The sequence below is a fragment of the Pseudophryne corroboree genome, chromosome 1, assembly GCF_028390025.1.
Source record: "Pseudophryne corroboree isolate aPseCor3 chromosome 1, aPseCor3.hap2, whole genome shotgun sequence".
NCBI lineage: Eukaryota > Metazoa > Chordata > Amphibia > Anura > Myobatrachidae > Pseudophryne > Pseudophryne corroboree.
In genome coordinates, this window is record NC_086444.1 from 53,676,838 (window position 1) to 53,690,759 (window position 13,922).

Consider the following 13,922-nt stretch of genomic DNA (forward strand, 5'->3'; position numbering starts at 1 on the left):
AGAATTTGGCGCCAGATAAGAACCACTTGGCCCATCTAGTTTGCCCATTTTTCATTTCTTAAGGCAATCGCAAACCCGTTTGAAACTTGGTTCTTTGTAAGGATATTCACATGTCTATCCCATGCATGTTTAAATTGCTCTACTGACTTAGCCTCTACCACCTCTGACTGTAGGTTATTCCACTTGTCCCCTACCCTTTCTATGAAGTCATTTTTCCTTACATTTCCCCAGAACCTACCTTGCTCCATTTTCAGTGTATGTCCTCAAGTTCTAATACTTCTCTTCCTTTGAAGAATGTCTCCCTGCTGAACTTTGTTAAAACCCTTTGTTATATTTGAAAGTTTCTATCATGTCCTCCCTTTCCCTTCTCTGCTCCAAACTATACATGTTAAGTTCTTTTAGTCTTTCCGAGTAAGTTTTGTGATGTACAGTGCATCCGGAAAGTATTCACAGCGCTTCACTTTTTCCACATTTTGTTGTTAGATTTTTTCTCTCAAAATTCTGCGCACAGTACCCCATAATGACAACGTGAAAAAAGTGTTTTTTAAATTTTTGCAAATTTATAACCGAAAAAAAAAAGAAGAAATCACATGTACATATGTATTCACAACCTTTGCCATGAAGCTCAAAATTGAGCTCAGGTGCATCCTGTTTCCACTGATCATCCTTGAGATGTTCCTACAGCCTAATTGGAGCCCACCTGTGGTAAATTCAGTTGATTGGACATGATTTGGAAAGGCACACACTTGACAGTGCATGTCTGAGCATAAACCAAGCATGAAGTCAAAGGAATTGTCTGTAGACCTTCGAAACAGGATTGTCTCGAGGCACAAATCTGGGGAAGGGTACAGAAAAATATCTGCTACTTTGAAGGTCCCAATGAGCACAGTGGCTTCCATCATCCATAAATGGAAGAAATTCGGAACCAACAGGACTCTTCCTAGAGCTGGCCGGCTGTCTAAACTGAGCGATCGGGGGAGAAGGGGCCTAGTCAGTGAGGTGAGCAAGAACATTCCTCTGTGAAGAAAGGAGAGCCTTACAAAAGGACAACCACCTCTGCAGCAATCCACCAATCAGGCCTGTATGGTAGAGTGGTCAGAGGGAAGCCACTCCTTAGTAAAAATCACATGGTAGCCCACCTGAGTTTGCCAAAATGCACCAGAAGGACTCTCAGACCATGAGAAACAAAATTCTCTGGTCTGATGAGACAAAGATTGAACTCTTTGGCGTGAATGCGAGGCGTCATGTTTGGAGGAAACCAGGCACCGCTCATCACCAGGCCAATACCATCCCTACAGTGAAGCATGGTGGTGGCAGCATCATGTTGTGGGGATCTTTTTCAGCGGCAGGAACTGGGAGACTAGTCAGGATAGAGGGAAAGATGAATGCAGCAATGTACCGAGACATCCTGGATGAAAACCTGCTCCAGAGGACTCTTGACCTCAGACTGGGGCGACGGTTCCTAAGCACACAGCCAAGACCCTAAGCACACAGCCAAGATATCAAAAGGAGTGGCTTCAGGACAACTCTGTGAATATCCTTGAGTGGCCCAGCCAGAGCCAAGACTTGAATCCGATTGAACATCTATGGAGAGACCTGAAAATGGCTGTGCACCGACGCTTTCCATCCAACCTGATGGAGCTTGAGAAGTGCTGCAAACAGGAATTGGCGAAACTGTCCAAAGATAGGTGTGCCAAGCTTGTGGCATCATATTCAAAAAGACTTGAGGCAGTAATTGCTGCCAAAGGTGCATCAACAAAGTATTGAGCAAAGGCTGTGAATAATTATGTACGTGTGATTTCTTGGTTTTTTTATTTTAATAAATTAGCAAAAATCTCAAAAACACTTTTTTTCATGTTGTCATTATGGGGTATTGTGTGTAAAGTTTTGAGGGAAAAAATGTATTTATTCCATTTTGGAATAAGGCTGTAACATAAAATGTGGAAAAAGTGAAGCGCTTTGAATACTTTCCGGATGCAGTATAGGCCCTGCACCATTTTAGTTTCCCTTCTTTGTACAATCTGTAATGTATTTATATGCTTCTGAAACTATGGTCTCCAGAACTGGACACAGTATTCCAGATGAGGCCGTACCAATGACCTATGCAGTGGCATTATTACTACTTTTTTTCTGCTGCTGATTCCTCTCCCTATGCAACCAAGCATCTGACTAGCCTTTCTCATTGCTTTGTTGCATTGCTTTCCTTCCTTTAAGTCACTTGAAATGACGACTCCTAAATCCCTTTCCTCCTCAGTAGTTTGCATTATAGTACCTTTGATTCTATATTTATCCTTTGGGTTTTTGAGACCCAAGTGCATGATTTTGCATTTTTTTGCATTAAACTGTAGTTGCCACGTTCTTGACCATTTCTTAAGGCTACCTAGATCAACAGTCATTTGTTTTACCCCTCCCGGTGTGTCTACGCGGTTGCATATCTCTGTGTCATCTGCAAAAAAGGCATTCTTTCCCTTCAATACCATTTGCAATGTCACCAACAAAGATATTAAAGAACACCAGTCCAAGTACAGATCCCTGGGGTACTCTATTGGTAACATTTACCTCCATAGAATGCACTGCATTTACTACTACTGTCTGTTTCCTATCCTGTAACCAGGTTCTTATCCATTTAACTGTTTTATAATCCAATGCCACACTTTTGAGTTTATTTAGCAGTCTGCGATGTGGGACAGTGTCAAATGCCTTACCAAAGTCTAGATATGTTACATCTACAGCCCCCCACCCCCTCATGATCTAGTATTTTAGTCACGGAGTCAAAAAAGTCAATAAGATTTGTTTGGCATGATCTCCACCAGTAAAGCCATGCTGTTTTGGATCCTGTAAATTGTTTAATTTAAGATATTCCACTACTCTTTCTTTTAATAGTGTTTCCATTACTTCCCCTATGACTGATGTAAGGCAGACTGGTCTGTAGTTCCTTGCTTCCACTTTTGTGCAGTGGAACTACATTCGCTCTTTTCCAGTCCTCTGGAATTGTACCTGTATCTAGTGAGTGGTTGAATAATTCTGTTAATGATACTACCAGGACATCTTTTAGCTCTTTTAGTATCCTTGGATGTATCCCATCTGGATATTTATTGGCAAGCTGCTCAATCAGATTGTGATGTCACTCAGGTACTAAAAGGGAGGGGTAATTCTGGGTAAGAGAAAACATTTTACTATCCCTAATGCACACTGAGTGAGAAATAACACTACATAATAATCAGATAATACAGAGATCTTAGTTGCGTATATCTGCAGATATAGGGTTAAGCCCCCAGGCCGAACGGCAAGGCGTCTCTGTCACTGGGGGTCCCTAATACTAGGTGTGGGTCAGGGGTGCGGGACCCCATCATGTCGGCACAGGCCGGCTACCCCAGGGCAGCAAACAGGTGAAAATGAATAAGGGATAATAAGAAGCACATAAGTGCTATGTAAGTGAGGTGTGATTAAAATAATAAAAAAATATATACAATGTGATAGGGAAAAAAAAAGTGTTAATAAAGTGTTAGGGTGTGCCAACTTGAAGCAGCTCAGCCGCACCAACAGAGGGGAAATCGCACCCCAAACCCACCCCATAAATAATGACAAATATGTCTGGGTCTAATAGCCCAGTGTAAGGCGTACTGGTCTGTAGTTACTTGCTTCTTCCTTGCTTCCACTTTTGTGCAGTGGAACTACATTCGCTCTTTTCCAGTCCTCTGGAATTGTACCTGTATCTAGTGAGTGGTTGAATAATTCTGTTAATGGTACTACCAGCACATCTTTTAGCATCCTTGGATGTATCCCATCTGGTCCAATTGATTTATCCACTTTCAGTTTTGAGAGTTCGGTTAGGACCTTCTCTTCTGTAAACGTTATTACATATTACCTTATATCTGAGTAAGAGGTTTCTTTTTTTGCATTAAAATCTGTTTGATCAACGCTAATGTATTCACTTGGAAGGTGACACCCAACCCACAGTACTGTATAAAATACACATTTGTGAGACAGCACACTGGCCCAATTCAGTCATCTTTTTCTGGAGTGTGGCATGAGAAATGCATGTGTTCCTAGTAGGGTCACGTGTTTCTCCGATAAAAGGCTGCACCATCACGTGTCCACTTCTAAAATACTGCGATCAATCTGATATTAAAAATCATCGGTGCTGTAATTATATTATGTATTAGATAGAGGTGGTAAACACTGCCGTAAGCTTTAATTACTTAGCTGTAAAATGTAAGTGCATTAAATCATTATATTGCACTCTAACATTACCACAAGGAAACTGGAGAACGGAAACCTTTTAATCAATAAACATACAATCCTGGCTTGGAACAATTAGCTAAATATGTTTATTATGGTGTAAAATATGCAGTTAACACTTTAGTGGTTACAGTCTAACCACAGAGCTGAAAACAATCAAAGCAGAACTAAAATCTGGGCATAAAATGATGAAAGAGTTGTATGCCCTTTAAAAGTTGTATACGGCTACTGATCCTGATAATGATTGTGACCTGCATGGGGGTGAAGTACTGGCTAAATTAAAGTGATTGGATCCTGTAAGCAAACACCCTTGGGTGCGCAAAACCTCGCCCCTGAACTACAGTGTTTTTCTTTTTAAATGGAACATTATGTCATATGGGATTGGGCTCCATCATTAGGCCCTGCCCTCTCGCAGCAAAATTCTGTGATTCGCTGTTCTGTAGATAAGGGGCAGATTTTTTTTTTTTTACATGATTCTAATAGAATCGTGTCATATTGGCTCCGCCCCTTCCTCAGTGACCCCTGGATCACAGTAAATTGCCTCAAGGGGGTGAGGCCTAATAACACTGCACCCATTCTGGGGAAAAAATTATGTTGGGGGTTTCTTGGTACTCAGAATCCCCCCCTGTGTGTGCCACTGCCGACGGCTGCGCATGCGGCTCGGAAGTAAAGTGATATCAGCTTTTTCACAAGCGCCGTCCATGGTCACCTCTACAATGATAAATGCAAGCGATAATAATTTTGTGAGTTGAGGCGAAATTATCACATCACAACCGGGATTGCGATAATTATGCCCCTTTGTCACTGCCAATGATTATTAATAACTTAAAGTACATTAAATTACCTGCCAGAATGAGATATGGCTATCCTTATTGGAGTAGGTAGCCAGGTAGCGTCCATCGGGGGCAAAAGAGACGGCCGTTATCGGTCCTTTGTGGCCAAGGATATTCTGCAAAATAGATCGGAAAATACATCAGTTTTTATAGACAGGAACTTTGGTTAGTATTTGTTACTCGAGAAAGTCAACGTTGTTTTGAAAATACTAAGGGGAAAAAAAAGTAAATTGAATCTGTGTTTGTATGCAGGAAATTCGTCTATGGTGAACATTGTTGTCTTATTTCTCCCGGAGGCTTATTGTACGCTATGAAATCACGCACTTCTTCCTTGTTCTATCTACATTAAATATTAAAAAAACAAACAAAAAACAAACAGACAGAGAAAAGGCTTTCCTAGCGCCTGCGGTATGCCGGCGTTTGTTGTTACGCAGTTGTGCTGAGCATGGACTATAAATTTATAGCTTTGGTTTGAAGTGTAAATATGTCCAGCTGTGCCAGCTTGAGATGAGACCATTGTCCAAAGACTTGTTAATCCAGAAGCGCTTGATCTTTAATGATTAGAAATGCATGTGTGCGTGTGTTCAACACGGCTTCCTAAGCTGTTCTGCTACACCAAACGGCATAACTTATTGGGTGGCTTTGATAAAACTTTGCGACACAACATTCCATCTGCTAGAGAGGCAGACTGCGGTTCCACCGGATAATCAGCTCGTCAAATCCTTGCAGTCTGTACAAAGACCTCCTACCACTGACTCCTGAAGCTGACATGCTTTCATTCCGGTGGGTGATTTAGGTTCCACATACTATAGCGTTGACCGAGAGACTAGTAAATACATGCCGTGGTGAAAACGCAATACACTGGATACTGTAGGTAGATGTTTGGCTATTTTTCAGGCCTGCCCCCTGGGAGACGTGTAGGTATAAAGAGAAGATGTGGGAGTGTCCTGATGATACTTTTGTGTATTGAGTAGGCAGAGCGAAGGTGTGCAATGACATAAAGAGCCCGATGCTGAGTGACACGCAAAGGCAATATCCAAATGGTCAATATGGTTTTCAGCTGTGCATATGTGTGAGTCGCACACGCGTTCCACGTTCTGTATGCACAGAGAGTCGCGGTAGCAACTGAGACGCACGGTGTAAACCAGGGGTGGGCAATTATTTCAGCTGGGGGGCCATTTAACACTTTCCAGTGAATATTCGAGGGCCGCACACTCAGAATAAGCCCCGGTTTATTTATATACTGGCATTTCAATGCTGTAACTCCAGAAGCCCACCCCCCCTATGTATGCATCATATAGTTAATTATTCTCATATTAATAATGGGGGCTAGCAAAAATAAATAGCAATATCTAAAAAAAAAAAAAAAGAAACAGAAGAGCCTTCACTCAAGTACAGAAGCCAGTAATTAAAAACTAAATTAAAACAAAACTGCTGAAAACAAAGAAACAGCATCCAGTATATTAGCAGCTCCTCTCTCTATCTCTCTTTCCCTGGGCACAGTTACCAGCTCCTCGCCCTCCATCCTTGGGCACAGTTACCATCTCCCCTACCTTGAGCACAGTTATCAGCTCCTTCCCCCCGCCCTCCCTCCTTGGGCAAAGTTATCAGCTCCTCCCCCCTCCCTTCTTGGGCATAGTTATCAGCTCCTCCCCCCTCCCTCCTTGGGCAAAGTTATCAGCTCCTCCCCCCTCCCTCCTTGGGCATAGTTATCAGCTCCTCCCCCCTCCCTCCCTCCTTGGGCATAGTTATCAGCTCCTCCCCCCTTCCTCCTTGGGCATAGTAATCAGCTCCTCCCCCCTCCCTCCCTCCTTGGGCATAGTTATCAGCTCCTCCCCCCTCCCTCCTTGGGCAAAGTTATCAGCTCCTCCCCCCTCCCTCCTTGGGCATAGTTATCAGCTCCTCCCCCCTTGGACATAGTTATCAGCTCCTTCCCCCCTCCCTCCCTCCTTGGGCATAGTTATCAGCATCTTCCCCCTCCCTCCCTGGGCAGTAATCAGCTCCTTCCCCCCTCCCTCCCTCCTTGGGCATAGTTATCAGCATCTTCCCCCCTCCCTCCCTCCTTGGGCATATTTATCAGGGTCTTCCCCCCTCCCTCCCTCCTTGGGCATAGTTATCAGCATCTTCCCTCTCCCTCCTTGGGCATAGTTATCAGCATCTTCCCCCTCCCTCCCTGGGCAGTAATCAGCTCCTTCCCCCCTTGGGCATAGTTATCAGCATCTTCCCCCTCCCTCCCTGGGCAGTAATCAGCTCCTTCCCCCCTCCCTCCCTCCTTGGGCATAGTTATCAGCATCTTCCCCCTCCCTCCCTGGGCAGTAATCAGCGCCTTCCCCCCTCCCTCCCTCCTTGGGCATAGTTATCAGCATCTTCCCCCCTCCCTCCCTCCTTGGGCATATTTATCAGGGTCTTCCCCCCTCCCTCCCTCCTTGGGCATAGTTATCAGCACCTTCCCCCCTCCCTCCCTCCTTGGGCATAGTTATCAGCATCTTCCCCCTCCCTCCCTGGGCAGTAATCAGCTCCTTCCCCCCTCCCTCCCTCCTTGGGCATAGTTATCAGCATCTTCCCCCCTCCCTCCCTCCTTGGGCATATTTATCAGGGTCTTCCCCCCTCCCTCCCTCCTTGGGCATAGTTATCAGCACCTTCCCCCCTCCCTCCCTCCTTGGGCATAGTTATCAGGGTCTTCCCCCCTCCCTCCCTCCTTGAGCATAGTTATCAGCGTCTTCCCCCCCTCCCTCCCTCCTTGGGCATAGTTATAAGCGTCTTCCTCCCTCCCAGGCACACTTAGCAGGTCCCCCTTCAATCCCATGTATACTGGGCACTGGCAGACTTACAGCCGCAGACAGCGCACCGCTCCCCCACTGCAGACAATGCAGCTTCATTTAAATCTCTGGGGTCTGAGACAGAGTGCTGCCTTTGGCTCCACCCCCAACTCCGAGTCTCCGCCCGATGCCTGACGTGACATCTACCAGGTCCTTCCGTCCAGCTACAGTAGAGTACACCCCGCACATCCTGACCTGTTCTCTCTCCACAAACACTCAGTAGTGACCGCAGCTGGAAGATATTGTAGTGCAATGACAAGCAACCGGTCGGGCCACTTGTCAGTGCTCAGTGGTGGGAGGCAGCGGGCCGGAAAGGATTGGTTTGCAGACCGCATACGGTCGGCGGGCTGTATTTTGCCCACCCCCAGTGTATACAGTATCGGAAATGCTGTTTGCATTCCTGGGAGGTGACTGGATGGAGGCTTTACAGATGCTCCTTGCACTCTACAACAGATGTGTTATAGGAATTTTGCGGGCATGCAGCAATACTGGTTGCGAACTAAGGGCCTAATTCAGACCTGATCGCAGCAGCAAAATTGTTCTCTAATGGGCAAAACCATGTGCACTGCAGGTGGGGCAAAACCATGTGCACTGTAGGTGGGGCAGATATAACATGAGTTAGATTTGGGTGGGTTATATTGTTTCTGTGCAGGGTAAATACTGGCTGCTTTATTTTTACCCTGCACTTTACAGTAGATTTCAGTTTGAACACACCCCACCCAAATCTAACTCTCTCTTAGGCCCTAAGACAATTAATCATGTACATTGGAGGGCTTACTCTGACGGAGATACTGCACCTACAGATGTGCTGTGTGAGCCAGGTCCGGTGAGACACTGCTAGCATCGGCCATATTTTTTTGCCGAAAATGTGTCTTAATGTGTGGTGACTAGGACGCACCAGCAGACTGTGTTGACTAATGCAGTATGTGACACTTGTATATCTGTGTGCGACTGAGTCTCTGCATCTGCATACAAAATGCTACAACGTAGCAGCCGCAGCTTTTTTACAATACAAGTTCCATTGTGCTCCGTTTACGGTCTCAGTCACACACAATATACAAGTGTAATATATCAAATTAATCCGCACAGTCTCCTGATGTGCCCTAGATGCATTGCGTTGCAACGGAGAAGCATTATCAGAAAAAACAGGCACCCGACGTTAGCAGAGCTGCACAGGATTTGGCGGCTCACTCATGCCAGGCATCTCCTGCTGTGTGGTGTGTTGAGGATAGATGTATAAAGACACATATGAAGCATGTGGCAGGTGCAAGCTTCAATGGTGTGAACGAGCAGGATGCACAAAATGGACGTCTCACTGCTGGTACAGTCAGACCCACGCTTGTACACCAGGGAAAGGGTTGATACTAGAATTAGCATAAAGTCTCAGGCGTGACTACGGCCAATGACACTAGTGTGTTCACAGCAGTTTGTCACTCTAAATGATCCCTAAAGTGTCATCACACCCTACGCTTTGGCCAAACTCTGAGACAAGATTTCTGCCATACTGTGATGCCATGGCAACATTACAGGTAGATGAGCACATTTGTTGGTTAACTGCTACTTATCTTGGGAGGTCTCCTACTAATCGGGGAACCATGAGGATATTATGCGAGACTGGGAAAACGTGACTTAAATAATGCATCGTCTTGTTATGCTTTAGTTTTTAACCAAAATGCAGCAGTAAGCATTTTGTCAGCTGAACAGACATTTATGAGAATTTGGCTTACCGATTCCTTATGAAGCAGGTCCATTACTGAGGCATGAGGTATTTTATGCATCATGCCTCAGTGACATATACTCGTTTCTACCCACAGCAGTGGTTCTCAAACCTGGTCCACAGGATCCCAAACAGCTCACGTTTCCCGGTCACCTGGCAGGTGCACAGGTGTACTCAATACTCACTGACGCATTTTACAAGTTCCACAGGTGGCGCATTATTTCACTTGTAATTCTGGGAGGAGATCTGGAAAACATGAACTATTTGGGGTCCTGAGGACCGAGTTTGAGAACCTGTGGGCTACACGATCATCGTTATAGGATGAAACGTTTAAAGCCACATGCCTGATTTAGGTCACTAGTTCCTAAAAGTCAAGGCTATTGGCTCAGGAACAATATGGAAGTGCCCTTAGTATATCTGTGGGTGGTCTTCAGTATGCCGACTGACGGGATCCCGGCGCACAGTATACCGGCGCCGGGATCCCGACAGCCGGCATACCGACACTTATTCTCCCTCGCGGGGGTCCACGACCCCCCTGGAGGGAGAATAAAATAGTGTGCCCGTAGCGTGGCCAGCGCAGTGAGCCCGCAAGGGGCTCATTTGCGCTCGCCACACTGTCGGTAAGCCGGCGGTCGGGCTCCCGGCGCCGGTATGCTGGTCGCCGGGAGCCCGACCGCCGGCATATCGTAGTGAACCCATATCTGTGACAGGTACAGTAAAAATAGTACCTTTGTGCCACGAGGTGAGCCGCAGACGGGATACGGTCTGAAGATCGACAGTATCTAGATCGACAATGTTTAGGTCGACCACTATAGATCGACAGTCACTAGGTCGACATGGATGGAAGGTCGACAGGGTTTCTAGGTCGACATGTGCTAGGTCGACAGGTCTAAAGGTGGACATGAGTTTTTCACATTTTTTTTCTTTTTTTGAATTTTTTCATACTTAATGATCCACGTGGACTACGATTGGAACGGTAATCTGTGCCGAGCGAAGCGGTAGCGGAGCGAAGGCACCATGCCCGAAGCATGGCGAGCGAAAGCGGTGCACTAATTTGGGATCCCGGTCACTCTACGAAGAAAACGACACCCAAAAAAATAAAAATCCTCATGTCGACCTTTAGACTTGTCGACCTAGCACGTCGACCTAGAAACCCTGTCGACATTCCATCCATGTCGACCTAGTGACTGTCGACCTATAGTGGTCGACCTAAACATTGTCGACCTAGATACTGTCGATTTGATGAACCACACCCCCGCAGACATCACAGCTATGTCCAACATACACAATAGGCTGCAAGATCGAAAGGTGCAACAGTTCAAAATGTGTTTGCAAAAATGCAGATCAATACCCTGCAAGATAACGTATAATAAATGATGGGACCGTGTGTGTATCTAAGCCGAACATTATTCCATGTACTTACAGACAGCCATAATTTAAGGCTGTTCCTAATTTGCAGTCTCCGGTGTAAATATGTGTCCCTAATAATCCCTGCCACTGGAAACATCCTTTTTGTTAAATGCTGACCACCTGTACATCAAATGTGATCTTTACTCTGTATATTTAATGCAATGACTACCACCCAGCTGTTTTATGCTGCATACGTTCTTATTTATATAAAAAAGAAGAAAAAACTCAATAAACACGTCACAATGTATACATCAGTTCACTACAACAACGCCTCCCTAAAAAAAATTTTTTAGACACTAATAACTACGTATGGACAGAAAACCTGGAACTATGATGTAGAGACAAAGTCCCTCATTCCGAGCTGTTCACTCACTAGCTGCTTTTAGCAGCCGTGCAAACGCTAAGCCGCCGCCCTCTGGGAGTGTATCTTAGCTTAGCAGAAGTGCGAACGAAAGGATCGCAGCACTGCTACAAAAAATATTTCGAGCAGGTTTTGAGTAGCTCCAGACCTACTCCTAGCTTGCGATCACTTCAGACTATTTAGTTCCTGTTTTGACGTCACGAACACGCCCTGCGTTCGGCCAGCCACTCCTGCGTTTCCCCCGGCATGCCTGCGTTTTAACACACACTCCCCGAAAATGGTCAGTTACCACTCAGAAACACCCACTTCCTGTCAATCACTCTGCGGCCAGCAGTGCGATTGAAAAGCATTGCTAGACCTTGTGTGAAACGGCATAGTTTGCTGTGAAAGTACGCCGCGCATGCGCATTGCGTCCCATATGCATGCGCAGAAGTGCCGCTTTTTAGCCTGATCGCTGCGCTGCGAACAACGGCAGCTAGCGATCAACTCGGAATGACCCCCAATGATCACGCAGCCTACGATGTGAGCCACCGCCTCACGAAGAGCAATTTTAGCGTTACGTAAATCCACACTAATTTCTCCAGTCTGCCGAGTTCACACAGAGGCCTAGCTCAGGGTTCAAGCTTTATCGCCTCCGCATCAACCCAGCTGCTGGATGAAACGATGACTACGGTCCAATTAAATAACCCTCCATGTCTACTACACAGACCTCTAAAACACTTAACGCAGGAGCGTCACGTATACATCTACGGACAGAATTCCCCCATCATGCAGCTCCTGGCTTTATGCTGTGGGTCATGTGATTTCTGAGAGCACAGAGCGACCTTGAGGGGCAGTGTATAAAAATTCATTTATCACCGAAATGGCATGTTGGCTGTCAGTCAATATATGCCTCTCATTTGTTAGAAGGCCGTCCTGCTGTGATTCCCTCATTACAATTTGGTTTAACTTCCCGGGCAAATGACAAAACACAAAATGAAGCCGCTTCTTTCCTGGCCAAAGTTAATCTACGAGAAGCGAGTGACAGCTGCAGCTAGCCAAGTGTTACTGGACCCCGTCTCACTGGCATTAACGCTTTAAATAACGGCTATTGACCACAATGCACAAGCAAATGTAAACCAATAAAACGTACTTCAAAATGTCCAAAACAACAATAGTTGTCCTGCATCGTTCTACTAAGGGGCCTAATTCAGACCTGATCGCAACAGCAAATTTGTTAGCAGATGGGCAAAACCATGTGTACTGCAGGGGGGGGGGGGGGGGGGGGGAGATATAACATGTGCAGAGAGCGTTAGATTTGGGTGGGTTATATTGTTTCTGTGCAGGGTAAATACTGGCTGCTTTATTTTTACTCTGCAATTTAGATTTCAGTTTGAACACACCCCACCCAAATCTAACTCTCTCTGCACATGTTATATCTGCCTCCCCTGCAGTGCACATGGTTTTGCCCATTAGCTTACAAATTTGCTGCTGCGATCAGGTCTGAATTACCCCCAAGGAGGTCACTGGAGGTAAGACACTAGTTAACAACAGCACATATGACATACCTGACCAACGCAAAGTCTGAAGCCGGCCTTAGATTATCTAAGAGGGAAATGCATCAAGCCTTGGAGAGAGATAAAGTACCAATCAGCTCCTGTCATTTTGCAAACAGAGATTCTAAGGGGATGCAGTTAAAATACTGTCTGTCGGATACCGGCGTTCAGGAGACCAACGGTTCCGAAGCGTGGTGAGCGCAGCGAGGGGACTCGCTGACGGGATTCTGATATATGTTGCGGTCGGTAAAACATACCAATTCCCCTGTAAGATGTCAGCTAGAAACTATTGGTTGATACTTTATCTCTCTCTCCAATGCTTGCTACATCTCCCAATAAATCCGGATGGCCCCTTTCATTTTTACCCTCGTGAAGACACTTTCATTTTTATCACCCTTCTAGTTACTAAGGCAGTTTACTATGCTGAGATATCAGACTTTCTTGATTATTTTTGTTATCACGTATGGCCCCATTTATCTGCAATGTTACACTTTCAAAAGCAACCGTTCACTTTTTAGACAAGCCAACTATGTTTTATGTGCAGCCTACTAATTTACTGGCATCATTAAGGCACTCCTCAGGTAAGTACAATAGGCCTGCAGCATCAGACCGCAATGTACTAACATTGCTTTGGTAGTAACTAGAGAAGTACAGAGGCCATTAGATGTAGTTGTGAATGGTTTCTGCGACGTCTCAATGACGAGAGTATAGAGGGAACTGAGTTTTGGAGCAAATGTCACCCACAGGAATCTGGGGCCTATACTGTATTGACACTAGAAGCTGGGGGTTTGCATATTCACCAAATATTTTGGGTCTAAACTGCACAGTGGTCCCTAAGATACTCCCAGTATTGCATGTGGGTCACTAGAAAGCTATCTGTATTGCATATGGATCACCAGCGCTATCTGTATTGTATGTGGCTCACCATAGAGATATCTGTATTGTATGTGGCTCACCAGAGAGCTATCTGTATTGTATGTGGCTCACCAGAGAGCTATCTGCATT

At 45.5% G+C, this 13,922-nt stretch overlaps 1 protein-coding gene across 5 annotated transcripts in view; it reads right to left on the reverse strand.

The window, feature by feature from the left end:
• The window catches only part of WDR7 (WD repeat domain 7), a 799,383-nt gene that overhangs the window by 8,647 nt on the left and 776,814 nt on the right, over window positions 1-13,922 (reverse strand). For 4 of the 5 annotated variants that reach the window (XM_063959708.1, XM_063959725.1, XM_063959718.1 and 1 more), the window contains one exon: window positions 5,087-5,191. In XM_063959708.1, coding sequence (XP_063815778.1) covers window positions 5,087-5,191 — 105 coding nt within the window. Of the gene's footprint in view, window positions 1-5,086; window positions 5,192-13,922 lie in introns of those variants that run through there. The other variant, XM_063959737.1, reaches the window with a different exon arrangement.